General features: G+C 52.6%; 4 protein-coding genes across 5 annotated transcripts in view; all 4 read left to right on the top strand.

Moving 5' to 3' along the window:
- The first annotated feature begins 1,740 nt into the window (after positions 1-1,740).
- Positions 1,741-9,978, top strand: HOXD11 (homeobox D11). 2 transcript variants are annotated; one of them, XM_003207535.5, is made up of 3 exons: positions 1,741-1,883; positions 3,569-4,906; positions 5,507-9,978. In XM_003207535.5, exons 2-3 carry the CDS (start codon positions 4,300-4,302, stop codon positions 5,740-5,742), a joined length of 843 nt encoding a protein of 280 aa, XP_003207583.1. In that variant the 5' UTR covers positions 1,741-1,883; positions 3,569-4,299; the 3' UTR covers positions 5,743-9,978. The 2 variants fall into 2 exon arrangements, with proteins under 2 accessions (XP_003207583.1, XP_085084818.1); XM_085228692.1 differs by lacking the exon at positions 1,741-1,883 and adding an exon at positions 1,892-2,471.
- HOXD9 (homeobox D9) lies at positions 1,750-21,422 on the top strand. Its single transcript, XM_085228691.1, has 3 exons — positions 1,750-1,883; positions 19,427-20,032; positions 20,417-21,422. Exons 1-3 carry the CDS (start codon positions 1,817-1,819, stop codon positions 20,656-20,658), a joined length of 915 nt encoding a protein of 304 aa, XP_085084817.1. The 5' UTR covers positions 1,750-1,816; the 3' UTR covers positions 20,659-21,422.
- Positions 1,763-23,254, top strand: part of HOXD3 (homeobox D3) — a 55,378-nt gene continuing 33,886 nt past the window's right edge. Inside the window, exon 1 of the mRNA XM_085228686.1 lies at positions 1,763-1,883. The gene's annotated coding sequence lies outside the window, so the exon portion shown is untranslated. The remainder of the gene's footprint in view (positions 1,884-23,254) is intronic.
- HOXD10 (homeobox D10) lies at positions 11,922-16,216 on the top strand. The gene is made up of 2 exons (XM_003207533.5): positions 11,922-14,010; positions 15,339-16,216. The coding sequence occupies exons 1-2, from the start codon at positions 13,269-13,271 to the stop codon at positions 15,614-15,616; spliced, it is 1,020 nt and encodes a 339-aa protein (XP_003207581.2). The 5' UTR covers positions 11,922-13,268; the 3' UTR covers positions 15,617-16,216.

Raw genomic sequence — 23,254 nt, 5'->3', positions numbered from 1 at the left:
ACGCCGTTTGGCTGCCATTTCCACACATATCTGTTTCTAATGAAGAGGCGTTTCCACACGCGAAACCTTGGGCTGCCTCTCCCAGTAGTAATAATAATTACGCTGGCGGAGCCTGCGCTATTTTCTGGTGTATAAAGCGAGCTCAAATGGGGTTGTTTGGAGCTTACGCAACAAGGCTACACAATCACAAGGCGCGGCACAAAGAAGTCATGTATTTATCGGGCCCGTTGCCTTCCTGGAGGCAATAAACTCATTATTTCATAAAGGAGACATATCCGAGCTGAGGGCAGCTCCGCAGCCATCTTTCGAGAGCTTCCCGCAGCCCCAGAGTACCGCCCGGGTGTGTCGGAAGGCAGAAGGAGACGCAGCCCGACCTGGAGGCGCCATTCTCGCCTCCCAGAGGGGTCAGAGCCCACCTCGCTGCGGGCAGAGCTTAGCGGGGCCATAGGACAGCGCTGCCCGCGTCCTTGGGAACCCTCGGGGCGCGCAGCTCCGGCGCACTGCGGGCTGTGCGAGGCTCTTCCCTCGCCAGCGGTCCTCTAATTAGGAAAACTGGAAGCAGCCTCAACGATGCGAGCCGGGAGAAAGGCGAAAAACGGATAAAGAGCTTTTTTTTTTTTTTTTTAATTCCTTCTGGAATACTGTTCAGGCCCTTGAGAAACGGAGTCTTTGTGCCGCCCTTCTCTGTTCTAACCCACCCCGGTACAACAGTAATCTTTACCCTATTTGTGATGTGAAAGCCGAAGAGGACTGGGATGGAAAGATGGGAAGTCCAATGGATTATTCATTAAACGCATCCGATCCACGACGACAGCTGAATGCATACTACCAGTCAGAGCCGCCATCGGAAGGAGAAATAGGTTACAAAGCGGGGAGTTGGGGTCTGAAACGCGACGTGCTGCAGAACTCCGTGCATTACGTGTGTCTGTGCGTGCCTGTGCACGCCTTGCACATATCTGAGCATCAGCGGGCACACGCAGGGAGCACGCATCTGCGGGACAAAATGGTGCACACAGACGTGCGCACACGGCAGGTTCCGGCTGCTCATCCGAAGCTGCGGGCGACGACAGTCGTTGGGGACACTGGGGGAGGCACTCGCACACACACAGGCACACGCACACACAGACACGCACGCACACACACGTGTGGCAGGGCACGCACCCGCCCCGTGCGCGCACCCCGGGCACATGCGAGCACACGCGTGCCCGCCCGCGGGCGCGGCCCCGGGGGTGAGTGCAGGAGCTGCAGCGCGTACCCTCCACCCTGGGTTGGGCGGTGCGGGTGCTGCAGCCGCACCCCCGCGCTGTGCCGCCGTCCGGGGTGGCGGTGGGCACCCCTCGGCTGCGCCCGTGCCCACTTCCCCACGTAGCGGGCGGCGGTGCCTTTATTGACTCCGACATCACCATCTCCGCATTCCGACCGCAGCCCCGACGAGATAAAGCCCCTCCGAGGGTGGCTGCGCTTTTGATAAGGCTGCGAACGCAACTCGGCTCGTTGGAAATGGCTCTGGATGCCTTTGTGCTTCCTAAAAGAGCATAAATAATTAAAGTTTGGCAGGGAGGAAAAGCTTTCTTGCAGAACTGTAGTGGCAATAAATGAAATGACTCAGAATCTCTTCTCCAGTCGGTTTTTACGAGAGCTGCCAGACAGTGTCTGTTCACGTTCTCCAGATACTAGGGGCGCCATAACAAAGTTAAGGTCAAGTTAGTGTCTTATCTTGGGTGGCACGGAGCGCCGCATCTCCGCCAGCCGCGCCCGCACCTCCGCGCCCGCACGGTCCGCGGGGTGCCCGCACCGCCACGGAGGGCTTTTGGAAATGCCACTCGGAGCAGAACCCTTGGTGATCCCACGCAACGGTTGCAGATGTTTCAAGACGCCTAACGGTAAAGTATGCGCCCGGCTGTGGAAGCGATGAGCGTTTGTGTTGCGACGCTATGTAATGGGAGAGAGGCAAACAACGGGGGGATGCGGTGCTCGGAGCTGGGCTGGGGACGACCCCGGGGTGGAGGCTCCGGCGAGTGGGGACCCCCCGGCTCTGCCCTATTGCGGAGGGGCTTCTGCTGCGATATTGGGCTCCCGCTCCCGAATCGGATCGGTTTTTAAGGGACTGTTTCCTACAAGGTCTGTTTTCGTATTAACAAATCGTCGCCATGTCTTTGAACTTGAATTAGTTGAAACCGGTTGGCTCCTGCGTCAACATTTAATTGATGCTGGGGCTCGCTGCATCGAAAGCAAGGTGCGGGGTTCTGGCTGAGGCGCAATTTGTTGTCTGAGCGGTGAAGAAAACGACCTTTCTGAGGGTCCCAGAGCCAGCCCCGTTGTGAGCCCGGTCTCAGCCCTGGGGCACGACCCGGAGGGTCCCTGCCCGGCGCTGCGGTGAGGGACGCAGAAGCCATTTTAGCTTCGCAAGCATCGTTTGTGGGAGGTGGTTCGTGTGTCGTGGCAAAATCGAGAAGGCTTGAACGTTCCTGGTAAAGGGAGGAAATGGTGGCTTTGTGTCTTGATTTCTGGTGATAACTGGTGATAGCGAGAGGCTCTCTGCTGGCAGCCATTTGTGGCGTGTGAGGTGGTCTGAAAGCGAGGAGTCAGGGCAACACTACAGTGCGATATGAGGGGGAGAAACAGAGAGGAAAAAAAAAGGATGAGTTCCATCTGATCAGCCGGATTCGGGTCCCTCGGTTTCGGAAAGGCCAGGAGCTGCGCTGCAGAAGCCCCTGCAACAACCCTCGCCCGTTTTGGAGGAACAGGCGCGGAGTGGCCGTGGTGGCGGGTGGGGCAGGTTGCGGCTCTGGGTGCGGGGTCTGGTTGAGGAGCCGGGATGAGGATCCCCACCAGGACCTGTCCGCAGCGCGGGGCTGCGGCTGGCAGAGCCCGTTCCTCTCAGAGCCGCGGGCTTTCTCCGCGTACCTCGGTGCTGCGGGCTGGTCCTTACTTCCCTACCTGGGTGGCGGCCGCCTCTGGAGAGCAGCTCGGGGCCTGGGGGCTGCACGGAGCGCCCGGAGGTGTCTGGGTGGCGGGGAGAAGCCCTGACGGGCCTGAGAGCTTGGGCGGATTGCAGGTTGGTTTGGAGAGCGGCATATGGCATATGGTGTGGCTGTGCTGCGCGATGACGGAAAAAGGCATTCCCATAGAGAGCTGGCAAACGTTGCTGGAATGAGGAGCTGCTCGAGCACCGGAGGCTGTTGCTGGCGCATATTGTTTATTCTGTTCCCTTTTCATTCCTTGTGACCCGGTTTATGTTCATTTATTTAAAATAATATTTCAAGGAGAAGGAGAAAATGGGTAGAAGGGAGCCCTCGAAGGCAGGGCAGGGCAGGGCAGGGCTGCGGGCACTGTGCGTGCCGCCCGCTCCCAGCCCCGCTCTTCCCTTCCAATGAAAGCGAACGTTTGGTGGGAGTTGGAGGCACGAACAGAGGTCACTTTGTGCGCGGCTCCGCTTCCAAGGAAAGCGTGCTCGTGGGCTTCTCCCCTTGCCCCGGCCCTTCTCTTGCCAGAAGAGCCCCAGAGTGTCTCCCCTTCCCGAGACCCGCTGCTGAGAGATGTTCTCTTTGCATCTTTCTCCTTGCAGCTCGCCCACGGCGCCCTTGCACAAGCGCTCGGTGCTCGAGCTCGAGCGAGGGAACACGAGGCGCTCGGGGATCGCAATTTCGGGACGGATTTGGGTGCCAGCCTCGGAGTGCCTGAGCCGGGCGGGCAGATCCGCTCGGACCTCAGAGCGCGTGAATGGGACTCGGCCGCGCCGCGTGAACAGCACCCGGCGGCCGCCACCGACAGAGCCGCTCCCGCTAACGAGCAGCGATCACGTTACAGAGGCCCGGTGCCCGGCTCGGAGCCCGCACCGCGGCCCGGAGGTCGCCTTCCCCGACGGAGTCTCCCGGGCGGGCGGCGGCGATGCGGGGGGGGCCGCGCCGCGGGGCCCCGCACCCGGCGGAGGCGGCGGGCGGGCGGCGGGCAGGGCGGCGCGGCCCCAGGTGAACGCCCGCTGCACCTCGGGCACCGCTCGGCCGCCGGAGAAGGAGGGGAAAAGGCGAGCGGGGCCGCCCGCTCATCTCCAAGTGCCGCGAGGGCTCTTTGGAGAGATCTCGGGAGCCGTTCCGAGGGGCCGATATAGATATAAGGACATTTCTACATTGCGTCACGTGACATAATTACCACTAGAATCAATCAAGATGAATTGCACGTCAGCACACGGTGGGGATTTTTTCTTAGTTGATCCTGTCCAAAGCCTCTTGTGCAATAGATGGATCTCGTTCAATGCATTGAAGCCTCCCGGTCGCTCGCAATCGCAAAAAGGAAGACATGACCGAGTTTGACGATTGCAGTCACGGCGCATCCAATATGTATCTGCCAGGGTGCGCTTATTACGTCTCGCCCTCAGACTTCTCGACGAAACCCTCTTTTTTGTCGCAATCGTCTTCCTGTCAAATGACTTTTCCTTATTCTTCTAATTTACCTCATGTCCAACCTGTGCGCGAAGTGGCATTCAGGGAATACGGATTAGAGCGCAGCAAATGGCAGTACAGGGGCAGTTACGCTCCCTATTACTCAGCTGAAGAGGTGATGCACAGAGACTTTCTGCAGCCCGCGAACAGGAGGACGGAAATGTTATTCAAAACGGACCCCGTGTGCGGCCACCACGGAGCGTCTCCCGCCGCCTCCAACTTCTACAGCTCGGTGGGGAGGAACGGCATCCTGCCGCAGGGCTTCGACCAGTTCTACGAGCCGGCCCCCGCTCCCCCGTACCAGCAGCACTCCGAGGGCGAGGGGGACGCGGACAAGGGCGAGCTGAAGCCCCAGCACAGCGCCTGCAGCAAGGCACCTTCCGGCCAGGAGAAGAAAGTGACAACGGCGAGCGGCGCCGCTTCCCCTCCCGGTGAGGCTGTTGCAGAGAAGAGCAACAGTTCAGGTAGGGATCGGCGGTGACGCGGGGGCAAGAGTACAAGGCCGACACTTTGTCAAGCCGCATTTTATGTGCCATTTTATAAGCATCCAAAGGATTTTATATATCCTATAAGATTTCCTTCACCGTTGTAAAGCGTGTTTACGATAGGAAACCAATTTAGGTGGGCTTAAGGTATTCTCGGAAGAGGATATTAATTGTTATTAAATTGTTGATTTGGCGGGGGGCGGACGGCGAGATCTCACAGGTAGGGCTCGGAGCTGCCTCCGCGCCGCAGGCTGAGCTCTTCGTTTGTTTGGGGCGGGGGTGGGGGCGAGAGGGCTTGGAGAAACTTGGAATATTTCCAGCCCATTTAAATATCTCTCTGTAGCGCTCGAAGTGCTCTCTTTTAAGGAGAAGTTGGAAAATATTCTTCTTCTTTTTTTTTTTTTTTTTTAATTATTTTTCTTTTCCTATGTCAACCGGAGAGCAAAAGCCCGGGGAATATTTTCGGAGCTGCTGGAGGGCTGTTTCCCCGGGCGGGGGGACACGGGCAAAGTCTGAGCTCTTCCCAGCCGAGCGCGGTCGTATTCTGCATAAATCAGCATTTTCTCTCTTTAATTTCAGCGGTTCCTCAGCGATCGAGGAAAAAGAGGTGTCCCTATACCAAATATCAGATAAGAGAACTGGAACGTGAGTTTTTCTTCAACGTGTACATAAACAAAGAGAAAAGACTGCAGTTGTCCAGAATGCTCAACCTCACTGACCGACAAGTTAAAATCTGGTTCCAGAATCGAAGGATGAAAGAAAAGAAACTGAACAGAGATCGACTCCAATATTTCACTGGAAATCCCTTGTTTTGAGGAGGAAAAAAGAAAAAAGAAAGAAAAAAAATAAAGGAAAAAAAAATAAAAAAAAATCGAGAGAGAAAGAGAAAAGGAAGAAAGAAGAAGAAAAAAAGAATCCCTCGGTCAGTCTGACCTGCCATCCGAATGCAAAGTGAATGGGTTTACATGACACAGCCGCCCTGCGGAACTCAAAGTTTCATTTCCATGCGCAGCTCCACACGCTGAATGGCCACTGGAGATTTCGGGGCTTGGCGGAGCAGATTCCTGCTAAGGGAACCTAGGGTAAATCCAGCTGTCTATTCTCAAGTGGTTCTCGCCAAAGGTGCTTTTTTTTTTTTTTTTTGTCCTCTCCCACAGTACCAGCAATGGACCTGCGGTGTGTCTGGTAGTTTTTGCTTACAATTCATTGAGTTCGGGGCGGGCTATGTTGTTGCTTTTGAGTTAGGGTAACACTTTCCTCCCTTTAAGTGAATGCGGTTTATTTAAGAGATGGTAAATGTACGTTCGCTATATATAAAATATATATATATATGTTTCTATTGTCATCCAAAAGCATGGGCCACTGTCTTTTTCATGTGAATAAATGGTTTCTAGTAAAGTTAAGGTTATAAATTCCGTGCACTGTATGGATTTCCATCTCCGAAGGATCCCGGGCTAGAGCCAAGTTCAGTTAAATAGTGACGGGAGGGAGCCAAGGCGGATTACTCTAAATGCGTTTTAAATAAATAATAGCCCAGCTCTCTGGCTCTGCCTTTGTAGATCCTCGTAAGCGAGCTGCTCCCTCCCCAGTGCGAGGCAGAGCAAGCGCGGCTGCCTGCAGCCCGTCCCTGCGGCTGGAGCCATTACTATAAACAACGAAAAGGGCTTTTAACTGGTCAGGCCCCCGGTAAGCCCCGAACCCCCAACGCCAATGAGTGTTTACTTGCGGCGCAGGCTGAGGCAGAGCGAGGGCTCCGAGCGGCTGAGACAACAGGGAGCTATAAAGCGCCGGCGCTCGTGGGGAGGAAAAACCTGCGGAGCGGAGGGGTGGGTCTCGGAGCCGCGGGGCTGCGCGGGGGCCGGCGGAGGTTCCCCCCGCTTTGTGCTTCGTGACCCGGCTGGGCTGTTTGCGAAACCTTGAACTGTCTAGACAACACCATAAAAGCCGAGGTTCTAAACAGCTTAATTGGGTTATATTATACACCTTCTGGTGGGTGAAAAAGAGATTTCCGCAATGTGCAATAAAGGCTAGGGGTGAGAAAAGAATTTGGCTTTTTTGAATAGGACGGAGCGGCTCTCGCTACGCTCGTGTTCGCGGAAGGCAAAAGTGCGCAAATGAGTCAGGAGCGGCCCTAGAATTAAAAAAAAATCGAGAGGTGGAAGCGGAGGGAGGCGCGGCTAAGAAGGAAAAAATTCAAAAACCCCTTAGCAAGAAAAACATAAGTGTATGCCTTTGAACTTCCAAAATGTCAAGGTCATCACCTTTAACCTTTCTGAATAATTAGGCGCCTTAAGGTTCCTCTGTTATTTTCCACCACCACCCACCCTCTCTCCGTCTCCCTCTCTCTCGCTCACCCTCACTCCCCACACACGCACACACACGGCCATGGCAGCGCCCCGCAACGCTGCGGAAAGCCCTGCCGGCCCCGCGCCCCGACCCTTCCCCTGCCGGGCCCGGCAACTCCCCGACCGTCTTCTTCTTTTTTATTTTAAAGAAAATAATCCTGGAGAAACAAGTACTGCTTTTGTCTCTCCGGCTAAAAAGCGGAGGCGGCGAGAAACGCTTGGCAATGTAGTGAGGAGGGTGCGATTTCGGCAGTTTTCCCCCGGCTGCGCGTTCCCCACAAAGCCCATTAATTAGGAGCGCTCGGAGCGGCGCGGATTTCATTCCTCCCAACCTTCCAGCAGCGTTCTCGCGTCTCTCCCGAGTCCCAATCCACAGCGCGAGAGCAGGGCGTTCGCTTTCCGTTCCCCGCGGTGCTCTAAGCGTCCGTCTTAGGGGATTCCGATCCCTTTAAAAAGCTCCCACACCGCAAAAGAGGGCCGCGGAAACCTAACCACCCCGGCATTAATCTTGCATAAATGCTCAATTATAGCGGCTTTAGGTTTCTATTTAAAAAGAAAGGGAGAAAGCCGTGACCGACAGCGAATGGAGCGGCCGGGAGGGAGGCGGCTGCTCCTCCACCCGGAGCCACACGAGGGCGCATCGCTGCTGCACTGCGCCGTCCTCGTGCTCCGGTATATTTCCTCCTAATAATAATTCCACCGCTAATAAAACATCTAATATATAAGTAACGAGAAGATTTCAGGGCCTTCCAAATGAGAAAATAAAGCATCAAAAAGATTTATTAAACAAATAACCCGTAACCGTGACGTGCTCGAGAAATATGCCAATTTAAAAGAAATTTTGGTGCTCGTAATCTTTTATAACGCATCCGAGCTTTAAAAAAATCCCATAATTTTAAGGGAAAAAAAAAAAAAACACCCAACGATATTCAGAATTCGTTCCCTAGAACGAAAACCTATTTACTCCTTTCAGGACGGCCTCAACGCGGATAGAACAAAAGTAATTTAAATCCCAGGCGCTGCCACTGTTTATCTTTCGTTTTTTACTGAAGGCTTTTCTTAAATAAACCTTTCGATACAGAAAGCGTAATTTTAAAAACACATTTTATTTAAACGCGGCTTTGACGTGAGGTGCTGAGAGAGCTTATTTTTTTATAGACAGACAGAGACTAAAGCGAAAGAAGACGTTTTTAATATCCGAACATCACCTTGCCAAGGCTCTGCTGATTGCAATCTCTCTCCTTAACAACACTACGGAGATCTATTAAAATGAAACTAGAGATTAGAAAATTAAAGCGGAGCTTATGAATTCCCTGGGCTTTCTCCAGCGACCGAGCGCGTTCCGTTTTGCTGTTCCGTGCTCTGTCTTTTTGTCCTTCAATGCGCACTTTTGCTCAGAATGTCCCCAGGAAAGGGCTCCTCTTCTCTCTGCTCAGCTGCGGGATTCTCCGAAATCTATTTCTGCCTCCTCAGCCGCGTTCCGCGCTGCCAGAGCCCCACATCCCGTGAAAGCATTTGTTGGCACTCCGTCCGCCGAGTTTGGGGGTGGTTTTTCGTTGTTGTTGTTTGAGTGGTTTGGTTTTTTTTAGAAGTTCATTGTTAACAGTTTCCTAGAAATAGCCTTTCTGTCTGCGATCAAACGGCATTGTACAGCTTCAGATCCTCGGGTCCCCGGCGCCACGAGAGCCCCTTTGAGCCCAACCCAGAGCCCGGAGGAACCCCTCTGCTCTCGGCGGAGATACCTATTTCGAGAGGGGAACATTCACCAAAGTTTTCCCGTTTGTTTTCCTGGCATTCGGGTCTTCTTGGGAGAGCCCGCACCGACCCCAGTTCCTTCGGGCTCCCACGTGAAGCTTCAGCCCCTCGCAATTAGCGCGGCCGCTCTCAGAGGATGTGAACGGCTGATTGGAGCCGGGTGTGTTGTTAATTAAAAAAAAAAAAAAAAAAAAAAAAAAAAAAAAAAAAAAAGGCAACCAAAAAACCCAACCACCACAACCTTGAATACGGGAACGCCACTTTGTTCCTTTCTCTTTTTTTCTTTTTTTTTTTTTTTCTTTTTTTTAAATTCAGCTTGTTAACGTGATGGTTCTGTCAGAGTCTATCATCTCTTGTATCCTTCTCCCCCCTCCCCTCCTCGTTTCTCTGCTTTATTCCTTCAGAAAGAAAAGGCAGGGAGCTATTTCCGAACGCCTTTGAGCTTGTCCCTTCAGGAGAGCGAGAAGGGCATTTGCCTCTTTGCTGATCGAACCTCAGATTCGGCAGCTGTCTGCCGAAAGTCAAACGTGTCGGGCTGCGGCCGGATCTCCGACCGGTCTGCACGCCAAAGTCCTGTAAGGATAAGGCTGTGCCCCTGCGCGGAAATAGGCAATACGGCAGGGGGAGGCTGAGGCTGCGGGCGAAGCTGCAGTAGAGTGGGTGCTGCCGTGCGCTCCCCATAGCAGAAACAGCACCTCTGAAGCGATGGGCGGCGAGGAATTTGGTTTATTTTACAAGGTGTTGTATTTAGGAAAAGGCGTAGTGCCATCAGGGCGTTCCTGCCCCCCACTCGCGGTCAAAATCATCCGGGGAATCCGAAGCCCGGCCGAGTCGCCGACTCTTTCTATGAAAACGTGGCACACGGAGCTCTGGGCAGCATGACAGTTGCGTTATTAAAAGAAGCAAGGTCACAATACTGTAGCCAATACATGGTTGTTTTTTTTTTTTTTTTTTTTTTTTTTCTTTTAAATAAAAATTATTCTTCAATCTCCCCGCCGTGTAACAGAGCGGTATAAAATATACAGCCCGCGCGCTTAAAGATGCCCTAAATAAAATGCTGGAATCGAGTAAATGAAAGCAATTTGACTAAAAGCTTCCTGGGCTCCAGCCTATTTTTAAAGGCAGATATTTCTCGCAATACCTTTGTTACTGAAGGCATCTGCGAAATATCCAGCCTCTCCCATCCCATCCCCCCCTATAATGAGACACAAACACGGCAAATTGCAACGATGGGAATCGTCAGCACGGTCGAGAAAAACATCATATCACGAGTAATAAGGTTTAGGAAGATAAGGCGGTGAAATGAAAGCCCACCAGCACGTCTGGTAACCTCCGGGTTTTAGCCCTGACATTTGCTAGAGGAGAAATCTGTAATGTCCACCTATGCTTTATTACAAACAGTAATTTACATCTGCATGGAGCCATTGGTTGGTTTTTTTTTTTTCCTTCCCCCATTCGGAAAAATATGGGGCTCTGAGAGCAAAACCTTTATATTAATGTAGACTGTATATCTCATTTATTGCACGATATTGATTTATTTATTAATGTTAATTACTTGATTCCATTTTAATATGATTTAAAACAATAGTGACATTAAATGCCCAGAGCCTAAGTCTCCAGCTCCCCAGTGGCTCTCGCATGTTTATTCAACTTCTATTTACATCAAACTTAAACTTTCCTTCTGTTCATTTTCAATAAAAAGTCGCTGCCCGTTTCTCAGACCCCCCTCGTGATTTATCATGGGCGAAGGGGTCCTTTCGGAGCTGTTTGACGGCCCTGAATACGAAATTTAAATCACGATCATCACAGCCATCATCTCGCTTTCCGTGCGGTGGCACGGAAGAAATTCATATCTTCAATTACAAAAATCAAAGAGCCCTCCCGTCTAAGCGCCGGGCCGGCTCAGCACTGCCACGGGGGCACAGCCAGGGCCGCCCGCACTTCCGCTGCCGCGCAGTTTTCCGCGGCCCTCCGTGCTCCGCCCGCGGCTGGGGGATTTCTGGGACCCCCTTTTTTTTCTTTTTTTTTTTTTTCTTTTCTTTTTCTTTTTCTTTTTTTTTTTTTTTTCCCCCCCCGAAAGAGTAAATAAAGATTACGAAAGAGCCGTTTGATGGGCATAAAATTCCCGATTAGATGTCACAGTCAAGCCTTAAACCGCGTCGAGGAAAATAGTATTTGGTGGCTTTAAACTCTGTGGGTCGTCCGGGCTGTTGTTGGAGAGGAGGAAATTGCTAGAAAGCGAGGGGGGGACGCGGCGCTCCGAGGCTCCTCCGCAGCTCTCCCCGGCTCGGCCAAATCTTAGCAATGGCTCTGATCGTGATCTTAAATGCGCCGAGCCGGGAGCTGCCCCTTCCCCGCTCGGAGCGCGGTGGCGGAGAGCTGCGGGGCAGCGCCGAGCCGGGAGGCGGCGGATCGAGGAAGGTAATGTTTAAACTGCGGCAACACAGGAGCCGGGGACGGCAGCTATAAAAGCCGCTGCCTCTTAACCTGACAATGATGTTGTATTTGAACAGCTGCGATAAGGTTTTAAAAGGGTCTGTCTCATTGCCACAGCGAAATTTTAAATGGGGTTATTGTTTCCAGCCACGCAAAGTGTGCGGGAGAGCGCGCAGCAGCCGAGCGCCGGGAAACCGGGGAGAAGTGGAGCCCACGCTGCTGGAAAACGCGTGTTTGGAGCTGGGCGAAGGGCGCGGATAGGGATTTAAAAATCCTTCCCCGTGCAGCTGCGCTGTGGGGCCGGCGGGGTTCTGCGGGCGGAGAGGGCCCACAGCGGCCCGTGCGTCCGGCACGGGAACCACCAACAAGTTCACTGCGGGGGGGTCCCCGGCCTCGGCCCCTGGATGGGGACAGATTAAATAAAGGGGGGGGGGGGGGAGAAAAGCAAGAAGGGAATAAAGAAAATGGGGCGGGGGGGGGGGGGTGAAATAAAGAGGAGAAAGAAAGAAAAGGAAGGGAAGAGAAAGGAAAGAAAAGGAAAAAGAGTGAAAGAAGAGTTGGTGCCAACACTGTTTAAAATGTAACAGGTTCGGGTGTAAATATGGGTTCGGAGTGGGGGAAAAACAATAAAACGCTCTGAGAGCGCTGAGCTGCGGAAATCTCACTTGCCGTGCAGGCACTCAGCGTTACCCCCCGTACTTCTATCATCATTTCTCTCTATTCCATCCGCACTGATCGTTCTTCCCCAAAATAAAATAAAATGAAGCAAGAAAGGAAAGGAAAAAGTTGCTGGAGCGGAGGCAGTGAGCGCCTGGCGCTCCGTGCTTCTGGCAGCAGTGCTGCAGAAGGGGGGATGATCTGTGTGGTGCTTTCAGTTTCCAGGGCAAGAGAAAACACATTCATTTTTATTTTCTTTTCACGAGGCGTTGTGAAATAATTCGAAGAATGCATCGCAACTATAAACCCCAACTTCTGACAAAAGTATGGCTTTTAATATTTGACGATTTGTGTTAAAACAAAAATTGACCTTCTCGGTGAGCAGCGAGGAAAAAAATCAATAGTATAATTTTCAATAATTCATAACGCGAACGCCATTATGCTAAATCTTAACTATTAATCTTATCCTTTACAAAGTCTCGATTGATTTGCTAATAAAATATCTTCCCGTGTGTGGCAACAGAGGGTATAACTCTTTAAAAAGCTCCAGAAGCAAGAAAATTACCAAGTCGCCCAAGAATGTAGATGAGGATTTTATTGATCGCCCCTGATTCTTCTTAATACGCATTAATAAATTCCGCAACCTTTTGTACCTCGCACTTGTCAGGAAGCGATGCTGCCACGGCGAGGGGAGGCACGATGGCCGCTGCGCTCCGGGCCGCGCCGAGCCGAGCCGAGCAGAGTCGAGCCGTGCTGCTGCCAGACGCGGCAGGGCCGGCCCCGCGCTGCTCGGCTCGGCGCGGCTCGGCGCGGCTCGGCTCGGCTCGGCGCGGCTCGGCGCGGCTCGGCGCGGCTCGGAGCGGAGCGGGGCCGCGGCCGGGGCCCGGCGCGGTGCCGCAGCGCGGGGCCGGGCGCGGTGCGGTGCCGCGGCGGCGGCCTAGGGGTCGCTGTTGACCGCGGCGGGGCGCGGCGGGGCGGCGCGGCGGGGAGCGTCAGCGGCGGGGCGGCGGGGCGCGGGGCGGCGGGCGCTGCCATTGGCCCGGCTGTCATGTGGTCGCGCGGAGGCATCCGCAATTACACGGGAATGTTTTCCTAGAGATGTCAGCCTACAAAGGACACAATCTCTCTTCCTCAAATTCCTCCCCAAAATGTCCTTTCCCAACAGCTCTCCTGCCGCTAATACTTTTTTAGTAGATTCTCTCATCAGTGCGTGCAGGAGTGACAGTTTCTACTCCAACAGCGCCAGCATGTATATGCCACCTAGCACAGACATTGGGACTTATGGGATGCAAACCTGTGGACTCCTACCGTCTCTGGCTAAAAGAGAAGTTAATCACCAAAATATGGGTATGAATGTACATCCTTATATACCTCAAGTAGACAGTTGGACAGATCCGAACAGATCTTGTCGAATAGAGCAACCTGTTACACAGCAGGTCCCCACTTGTTCCTTCACTACAAATATTAAAGAAGAAAGCAATTGCTGCATGTATTCCGATAAGAGAACCAAACTCATTTCTTCAGACGTCCCTTCCTACCAGAGGCTGGTGTCTGAATCATGCCCCATTGAGAACCCCGAGGTTCCCGTCCCAGGATATTTTAGACTGAGCCAGACCTACGCCACTGGGAAAACCCAAGAGTACAATAATAGCCCTGAAACGAGTTCAACCGTAATGTTACAGTTAAACCCTCGCGGCAGCTCCAAACCGCAGCTATCTTCTCAACTTCAGATGGAAAAGAAAATGAATGAAAACCCGAACGGCCAGGACGGCGCGGCTAAAGTCTCTCAAGTGGAAAGTCCCGAGCCCAAGTCCACGTTGCAAGACGAGAGGAGCTGCCTGCCCGAAGGCTCCGTGTCCAGCCCCGAGGTCCAGGAGAAGGAGACTAAAGGTCTGTATTACCGAGCTTGAGCCGTGCCGTGCCGAGATCCGGCACCACGCAGCTCCCCGCTGCCCTGACGAGCCCGCGGCCACCCCACTGCACGGGGAGAAGTGTGGGGCTGCAGGTGCTGCGTCTGCGAAGATTTGGGCAGGCGAAAAACGCCACGCAAAAGGGTCCGAAGGTTTGCTTTGAGCCGTGCCTCCCTTGTGCATGCAGCCCTTCTCTGCGGTGCGGGGTAGCTCCGTGTGCTCCTTAGTGCGCTGCTGCAGCCCAAATCGGCCAAATTCCTTTTAAAAAGCAGCTCTGGAGGTTGTAAAATACGAGCGGCGCAACTTTCATCTCGTAATATTGCGCTGATTTTCGCCACCGAGGCCGGCTGCGGTTTGATTGCGTTTAAAGTTAATTACGATGCTGTTAAAATAGGTGAGGGATAGGTGCTTCCAGGCTGGGGGAAGTTGGGAACAAACGCACAATGAAGGCAGCAGCCCCGCTGCCTGCGTGAGCAGAGTGTGCACTGTGCGGATATGGTGCTGGGGAGAACCTTGGCTTCAGCTCCAAAAAGCGCAGCGTTATTTTGAAATGCGTGTGAAAGGTAAAGGTGGTGCTTCTCTGATTTTATTTTCCCTTTAAAAGAGCTCAAAAGCCTTCGTTTTGAACAGCGTGTGGCGAGGAATCAAAAAACGGGAAAAATTGTCTGATAAAAACGCGCTTTGCATCCTTCAGGTCGATTTTTACCCTACGTGTGCATGGAGATTCTCTTTTTATGAATTATAGTTGCCAATCCAGGTCTAGGGTAGCGTGGGATTTCTGGTGTGTGTGTGGGGAAAAATAGAACCTAAAAGGAAAATGGAGGCAAAAAAAGCCAAACAACCCAACAACAACAACAAAAACCCGCGAGGCGGAGGGCGTTAATTTCACGTGTATCTTTGGGGCTGGGAAAATGTCCTTGGTTTTGCTCCTAGGTGTGCTTTTGCGGCTCAGCCGGCCGGGGGGTGCTGCCCCAGGCGCGTGGCGGGGGCATTTTGCAGCGGGGCATTTGGGCACGCAGAGGGCGGGGGTCGGGGCTGCGGGCCGGGCCGGGCCGGGAGCGGGGCCGCGCTGCGGACAGGGTGAGCCCGGCCGGCCTCGCGCGGCCGCAGCTCGGCGCTGGGAAGGGCCGAGAAGGATGCGGCCACCGCCGCCTCCCCCGTCCGCAGCGCCCCGCGCAGCAGCTCCGCGCACATCCGCCATGGCTGCCAGACGCTGCGGAGGGGTCATGGCCAAGGGTACGCGCTTACAGCCGGAGGGGGTGTTCATTTTTTTTTTTTTTTCTTCTTCTTCTTCTTTGATTTTGATAGAGGAAATCAAGTCCGATACTCCAACGAGCAATTGGCTAACTGCAAAGAGTGGCAGAAAGAAGAGGTGCCCTTATACTAAACACCAAACACTGGAATTAGAGAAAGAGTTCTTATTCAATATGTATCTCACCCGAGAGCGCCGCCTAGAGATCAGTAAGAGCGTAAACCTCACTGACAGGCAGGTCAAGATTTGGTTTCAAAACCGCAGAATGAAGCTCAAGAAGATGAGCAGGGAGAACCGAATCCGAGAACTGACCGCTAATCTGACCTTCTCCTAAGGCGTTCCCGGGGGTGGCAACAGCGAGCAGTGGGCACGGCACCGCCGGGGCCACGTGTGGGAGAGACTCTGGCAGAACCGTCCTTTTCCTTTTATTTTCTGGTAGAATGTGACTCTTCGTCCTTCTTTTAGCGCTGCAAGTGAATATGTATTACTATGACGAGTATATATAAAACCTAGCACGTGTAATTTATTTTTGTTCTCATCGTAATGCAGGGTAACTATTATTGAATATTATCATTTGGTCTTAACTTATTGGAACTGTCGAACATCCAAGCAATGTGACTTTTTTCATGTTTTTACTAACAAAATGGTATTTATGTGGGGCTGTTACACGGGCCATAACGTTTGGAGTACATTCAATACTTTAAGAAAAAGGGGGGGAAACTTTGGGGGCGGGGGGAAAGAGAAGCACATCATAATGTAACTATCCTCGCAAATGAACTTAGAGGTCGTCCTTCGTAAAATGGAATCTTTCATTCTTCTCCATTGTAGACATTTTCTTGTGGTGCATATGTGGAATAGTAGTCGTTCAGCAGCAATATGTCCTTCTTGTGCATGTTCTGTTCGCATGTATAATGCAATAAACTCTGTAAACTACTGCGGTCCCTTTGGTTTTCTACAAACGTTCCCAGTGCGGATGCAGGTTGGTTTCCTGAGCCTTCCTTGCCAGCGGCTCCTGGGCCTGGTGCTCCTTCTCCTCCACGTTCTGCTCTTTGTGTGTCTCTGCCTGGGCTTCAGTCTTTCTTTTTCCCTTTTTCTTTGTTTTCTTTCTTTTTTTTTTTTTTTTTTCCATCCCTTTTTTTAGGGATGGGGAGGAGACTGGGGCGGGAAATGATGTAAACCCGAATCATTTCTAGTCGTGCCTGTAAACAAATGATTAATTGATAAAATGTTGTGATGCTCGCAGTCTGACAATCAGAATGCGGAAGCAAAACAAAAGAGAAAAATAAAAGAAAAAAAATAAAAAGGAAAAAAAATGTAAGGAGACAGAGAAAGGGAAAAGGGGAAAAAAAAAAAAAAAAAAAGTTGTAAAATATTATGACCTAAACTGGACATCCTCATCCAATCAACTCATAAATGGTAAGTGATAAAAAATCTTTCTACTACAAGCTGTCAGCAATATGTGTGTCATTTTATTTGACGCTCGGATGTTGATTTAAAAAATATCAGTCTCTGCGTGCTTACAATGTGTAGACCCTGATTTCGTGTCTTTACTTGCTTTAAAAAAAAAAAAAGCCCATCGTGCCAAAAACGGAGCTGGCACAACCGAACGGTAAGGAGCGGGCTCCTTGGCCAGCCCGTGGGCCTTCAGAAGGCGCTGCACGGGGAAATGTCCCCCACATCTGCTAAAGCCCAGCTTTTCCGAGCAGCGCAGCTCCCGGCAGCGCAGCAGCCGCCCTCTCAGCCCCACTTTCTGTGGCCCTGCACCACCTCGCCGTGCTCGGAGCCCGTTTTCTTCCACGCAATTCCGCGTTAGCGGCGTACATCCAGATCGTGAACTTCACGACTCTTAACCCTTTCTGTGCGCGGCTGAAAAATCCGGGCAGGGGCCGCTGGCGGCTGAGGAAGGGCGCGGTGGGAGCGAGCGGCAGCGCCGAGCGGAGCGGCTTGCAAATGAACATGACTCCGAGCTGAAGTGCAAATCCGTGGGCACGCGTTCACCTTCGCTCAGTGCGGGAGAACGGCGTGTGCCTCCCCCCGGCCGCCCGCTGCCCACCGACGCCCGTTCCTCCCCTGCGCGGTTTCTACGTGGAGATAAGAAAGGCAGTGCCCACGTCCTTGAACCGGTGCCACCGGCCCTGCCCGCCCCGCGGCTCTGCTCCCCGCTCTCGGCTGTCGGATCCAAGAGATGCTTCCTCGCGCTTCCTCGCAGGGCAGAGGACTGCTTCCCCGACCCAGAGCGTTTCGGAGCTGCGGGGGCACATAGGTACGCTGCTCTCGCTCCCGCCTCGAAAACAAACAACGAGCTCAGAGCCCATCTCTTCCAACGTTGCGTGCGTTTGAACCCTCTTTTTTCTTCCCTCCACAGCCCCCCCCTCCCCCTTTAGAAGTGCTCGCTGCATCACCCGAGGAGTTCAGCGGTGGGAACTCATTCCCTGGCTCCACACCGAGTGCTTCACGTACACAGAAAGGAGGTTCGCCCCAGTCCGTACCAACCCGTATGTGTGCGGCAGGGCCGCCCCGCCATGCGCCCGCTGCCAGAGGAGTAACAGAGGAGACTGAAATGCAGAAGAAAGGCGAGAGCGAGATGGGCAAAGCCGGACTGTAAAAATAAAAAGAGAAAACGGAAAAGAAAAAAAATTAAAAAAAAAGAAAGAAAGAAAGGGGGGGGGGGAAGGGAAGAAAACAACCCAGAAGAGTAATAAATCATTAAATAAACAGGAATTTCGGTCCCTTCCTCATACCGGCCCGCGAGTAGGAAGTGTTTTCGCAGTGCTGTTGTTTGTGTCCTCAGCGGGCCGTGCTGCGGGCTCCACTCTAACTGTGTGCGTTTTCTCCAGATTCCGACACAGCACCTTCCCTCTCTCGGAGGAGCAGAAAGGCGCAGCACGGCGCGGGTAATCTGGTTGTCCGCGCTAACCAGGCGCTGGGGAAGGAAGGATAGCGGGCTCGGGCAGGGGAGAGGAGGCAGAGAAAGCGGCGCGGCCGAAAATCCCCCGTAGGCATTGAACGTGGCAGCGCGGGCCGGCCTGGGTCCCCCTGACCTCGGCGGCGGTGAAGCCGGGGCCGGGCGGAAGGTGGAGGACGAGGGCCCCTTCAGCCCCTTCAGCCCCTGCAGCCCCTGCAGCCCCTGCAGCCCGCTCCCCTCAGTCCCCGGCCAGCAGCGCGGCCCCGCTCGGCAGCGTGCGCTCGGCCACACGTCGGTCGTGCTCGGAGACGCGGGTTTTGCTGTTTCCATCCGTCCATTTTATTAGGGACACATTAATCTATAATCAAATACACCTCATAAAATTTTTATTGAAAGGCATAAAATCATTACAGAGGTCTTCCACCTGTTTTAAAACAACACAATGGGCATCTCTTTCAAAACGCGAATCCTTCCCATGGAAACTTTCTGCCGGGGGGGGGAGGACGGGGGGACGGGGACGGATAATAATACCCGCACACGCTCTGAAATATGGAAGTGCCGCAATGTGCTTTTACTGTAACATTTTCCTGTTTTATGAGAAGTCGTTACAGTCCCAGCTTGCGACGGTTTGTTTTTACAGGCAAGAATCCCCCCTTCCCAGCGGGTTTCCTCGGCAGCTCGGAGTGTGATTAGCAAGCCAAGGCTGTTGGATGTATTTAAACACCCTGCCTCTCATTGATTAAGAAATGAATGGCAGAAATCACTCGGAGGAGGTGAAGAAATAGTCCGCGGCCGTGGGCTGCTGGCGCGGCCACGCCCGGCGCGCCCCGGGAAGGGCACGGGCAGGGAGCGGGCAGGGTGGGCTCGGAAGGGGCATCGGGCATCGGGCGGTGCGGGGCGGGAGGTGCGGGGCGGGCGGCTCCGAGCGGTCCGGGTGCGCCGCGCGGTGCGGTGCTGTTGTTGATGATGATTTTTTTGTTTTTTTTTGTTTTTTTGTGTTTTTTTTTTTTAATCACAGCAGCCCCAGTTTAGCGGATTGATTTACTCGCAGTATTGGTAAATATGATCACGTGGGCTCCGCAACCAATGGTTGAGGGTTGCAGTCTGCAAAATACTACGATTGTTCTCAGGGAGGGTATCATATACAGTTAACAGTGTAACCTTTTATATGAGTAAGAGGGGAGCCTAAAATGTCGTCTAGTGGCACCATAAGTAACTATTATGTCGATTCTCTCATAGGCCATGAAAGCGAAGAAGTTTACGGGAGTAGATTCGTCCAGGGGGGTCACAGTGCGACCTCCAGGCCATCAGGTGTGGCAGAGAGTTCCGATTTTTCCTCCTGTAGCTTTGCACCAAAATCCACCGTGTTCTCCACCTCCTGGTCCACGGTTCACCCGCAGCCGCCCGCGGCCATGACCGGGATCTACCACCCCTACATGCACCAGCCCCACTTAGGGGCAGCCGACGCCGGCCGCTACGTGCGCTCCTGGATCGAGCCCTTCCCGGGCTTCCCGGGCGGCGGCGGCGGCGGCGGCGGCGGCGGCGGCTCCGCGTCCGGCTCGGGCTCGGGCTCCTCCGCCGGGCGCCACTACGGGATTAAGCCGGAGACAGGAGCAGCCGCCTCCTCTTCTTCCTCCTCCTCCTCCTCCTCCTCCAAAAGGACTGAGTGCTCCTCGTCCCGAGAGTCCCAGGGGATCGCCGTGCCCGAATACACGTGCGGCGCTTTCCTGCCGGAGCCCCGAGAGAAGGCGGCCGCCGGCAGCGCCAAGGAGCCCGCCGCCTGCAGCCACAGCCCCGGCCCCGGCGGAGAGCCGAAGGAGGAGAAGCAGCAGCAACTTGACCCAAGTAAGTGGGGAAGGGGAGCGAGAGGGGAAGAGCGGCAGGGAGAGAGGGAGCGAGGGAAAGAAAGGAAGAAAGAAAGAAATTGCCCCTTTGATTTATTGCCGAAACCTGTAAGGCTCGAATGTGCAAAACTGATAGTTTTACTAACCTATAAAAACGTCTAGACGCCTACCCCAGCGCGAGCAGCAACAAGCACCCATAAAAGACTCCACATAACCACCTACCATCAAGACATCATTTGTACAGTAAACAGACCGGGGCATTAAGGCTTTTATGATAATTCTCCCGAAGTTGTGAAAACAGTCCATCCTTCGTTAAATTAATTTAACGACCTTTCTCCCCCCCCCCGCTCCCCCATCCCTTCCCCCTGTGCCTCCCTTCTTCCAGATAACCCCGCGGCAAACTGGATCCACGCTCGTTCGACGAGGAAAAAGCGTTGTCCCTACACTAAGTATCAAACTCTGGAACTGGAGAAGGAGTTTCTCTTTAACATGTACCTCACCCGCGACCGCCGCTACGAAGTAGCTAGGATTCTAAATCTCACCGAGAGACAGGTCAAAATCTGGTTTCAGAACAGACGGATGAAAATGAAAAAGATGAACAAGGAGAAAGGCAATAAAGGAGACTAACGCCGGGGTGGGAATGCGGCCGGGGAACGCTGCTCTGGGGCTGAGGTTGGGGCTGTATTTTTTTATTTGTATTTTTATTTTCGGTTCTGTCGGGTTTTATGCTTCCCCTGCCCCCTCGGCCCCGCGTGCTTCTCTCCTCCCCCCCACCCCCCGCGCCCCCGCCCCAGGATCGTTAAATCAATCGGGTCTTTTTTAGGTAGAAGTGAAACGTGGTCTGTGTCAGGTATTTGGGGAAATGTTGTCTTGCTCGCCGACGTGTTTGCAGAGTCGCTTCCCCCTCTCCTCCCCCCCAGGCCGTTCGGTCGGTGGTGTTGTGAGTGCACGTTAGCTTCGGGGACTTTAGCTGATGTTAAGTGTTCGACATGTCTCTTACAAGTGATGTAGTTAGGTAGTTCCTTTGCCAAAATAAAGGTAAGGAAAGTAATTAGAATAACGATAACAAAATATATATTAAATCACAGTAGCTTCAATCGACGGCAGCGCTGCGTCGTCCGCGATTCACTGAGAGGAAATCTCGCCCCAACCTCTGCTTTCTAGGTCTAAAATTTTGCAATAGATGCCACCGCGAGGCCACGGGATGCCCCCCCACCCCGCCCCCCTTTAGTGCACCGTTAGGAGGTCGTCTCCGACTCGAAGCCATTTGCAATAGGCCTCACGTTTCCCGAGCCCCGGCCCGGTAAATGCTGTGCGCACCCCACGTCTCTAACTGCCGACCTGCTGTATCTGTGTCCGTCCTAACACAATAAAGGCTGTCGTGATCGAAAGAGAGCGGAACTCTGTGCGTCCCCGCGCCGCGCTCAGACCCCACGCTCGGGGCTGCGGCCGCTCGGGGGGCATCGGACCGGGGGGGGGTGAAGAAGGAGGGGGGCGGCCCTCCGCCTCGCCGCTGTGTGAGCGGGCGGACCGCGGCTTCCACGGGCATCTCTTGGGATCGTTTAGGGAATATTCCCGCATCGCTCCTGCGGAACCAACGAACCAAACGGTGTTATTCTCTCTCTTTTTTTCTTTCTTTCTTTTTTTCCTTTTTTAGATTTTTATTTTATTTTATTTTTATTTTTTGTGGCCGTTTCTAATCTGCGCGCTCTACTCGAGCTTTGTTGGTGAAAGCTCATTTCGCAGCACGTCCCGTGCTTCCAACGTTTATAAACACCCACGGCTTTATCGAGATAATTGAGATGAAGTTCATTGTAAAAAATGCTTTGTTTAAAGAGCAACCATTAAAATGAAGGACCCGTAAATATTTACGAGCGGCTCGGTTAATTCAAGATTAAGGGGAGAGCAGAGACCTGGTGTTTCATGGTTTTTACCTCTCTCTTAAAAAAAAAGGAAAAAAAAAAAAAAGAAAGAAAGAAAAAGGAAAAAAGAAAAGCCAGCCCATGTAGTGCCAGGAAAAGGTGTTGCATTGCTTCCCATCCATTGTCGAGAAGATACCTATAATTCTTTTAAAACAGGAAGAACCGCGGTATAATAAAACCATTGAGATGGCTAGACGTCTGGACCTAATGAGTTTACGATATGCTATGGCGCTTTTCTTTGAAACCACCTTATTTTGATGTTTGTGTTTGTTAGAGGAGAAAAAAAGCCAAAAAAATGCAGACAAGCTCGGTCTTAAAATCTTGGACTATAAATTTTGATATGTCAGCGTTAGGCCAAGGCAGCGGGCTCAGAAAAGGCACGGGGGTCACGAAACAGATTTTACAGAGCGCACTGATTTGTTGAAATGCATTTTATTGGATATTCTACCGCGAGGAATCCCACCGCTGCGTTTTCCAAAATCACCATGTGTGCGTTAGGGGGATGGGGGGGGGAGGAATCTATAGCTAACAGCGTGCAAGCAGTATTTCTGCCATAGAACGCCATCAGGAAGCTCGGGTAAGAAATCGTCACAAAGCCCACACCACTTCCTTTTAATATTTTATCTCGGACACAGCGACGTATTTTACCTCGGATAAATATCTTTTTCTTTTCCTTTTTTTTTTCTTTCTTTCTTTTTTTTTTTTCCCGTATTTCTTTTACTTCTTCCTAACGCTCCGTGTGTTTGGTTCAAAATGGCAGAAAGCAAAACTCCCCGCACCGCTCTTCCACGTCCAACGGCAGCCTGGTTCGGTCCGTCCGTAGCGTTACAGCGCGGCTGTGCTCAGCTCAGCGCCGAGCGGCTCCGTGTGTCGCCTACACAAAGAATCTTCCTTACTTTCGTTTGCATAAATCAATCTAGAGAGACGTAAGCGCACGGGTAAACAAAATAACGTGTTCAAGGCAAAATCGTATAGCTCTGAAACTACCACACATGGAGTATCTGTGGTGTAATGTGTGGGGAAACATGATCGAAAACGCGATAGCAGAGCTCTTCAAAGCTCCGGCGTCTGTGCTGGCTGCCATGTGTAAGCGAGGCACATTCTTTGTATGTAGTTAATTAGAGCACTGGCAAAAAAATTAAAAGAAGGTCCCAGAAATGTGCTAAGTAAATGGCACTGGGAACTCCGGCAGACAAGAAAAAAAAAGGGGGGGGGAGGAGGGGGAGAAATTTATATATATATATATATTTTTTTTTTTTTAAGGAAGAAAAGCGATGCAAAAAAGAAAGGAAATGAAAATC

This window comes from Meleagris gallopavo, chromosome 7 (assembly GCF_905368555.1).
Source record: "Meleagris gallopavo chromosome 7, MGAL_WU_HG_1.1, whole genome shotgun sequence".
In the NCBI taxonomy this organism is placed as follows: domain Eukaryota; kingdom Metazoa; phylum Chordata; class Aves; order Galliformes; family Phasianidae; genus Meleagris; species Meleagris gallopavo.
This window is presented reverse-complemented; position numbering and strand designations above follow the sequence as displayed.

What these genes read in the sequence shown, in the direction of transcription:
- HOXD9 (XM_085228691.1), top strand. Translation starts at nt 1,817, where the DNA reads ATGCCACTCGGAGCAGAACCCTTGGTGATCCCACGCAACGGTTGCAGA. An exon ending in ATGTTTCAAGACGCCTAACG is followed by an intron (nt 1,884 to 19,426) that starts GTAAAGTATGCG and finishes ATTCTCTCATAG; the next exon opens with GCCATGAAAGCGAAGAAGTT. An exon ending in GCAGCAGCAACTTGACCCAA is followed by an intron (nt 20,033 to 20,416) that starts GTAAGTGGGGAA and finishes CCCTTCTTCCAG; the next exon opens with ATAACCCCGCGGCAAACTGG.
- HOXD11 (XM_003207535.5), top strand. Translation starts at nt 4,300, where the DNA reads ATGACCGAGTTTGACGATTGCAGTCACGGCGCATCCAATATGTATCTG. An exon ending in AGAGAAGAGCAACAGTTCAG is followed by an intron (nt 4,907 to 5,506) that starts GTAGGGATCGGC and finishes CTTTAATTTCAG; the next exon opens with CGGTTCCTCAGCGATCGAGG.
- HOXD10 (XM_003207533.5), top strand. Translation starts at nt 13,269, where the DNA reads ATGTCCTTTCCCAACAGCTCTCCTGCCGCTAATACTTTTTTAGTAGAT. An exon ending in CCAGGAGAAGGAGACTAAAG is followed by an intron (nt 14,011 to 15,338) that starts GTCTGTATTACC and finishes TGATTTTGATAG; the next exon opens with AGGAAATCAAGTCCGATACT.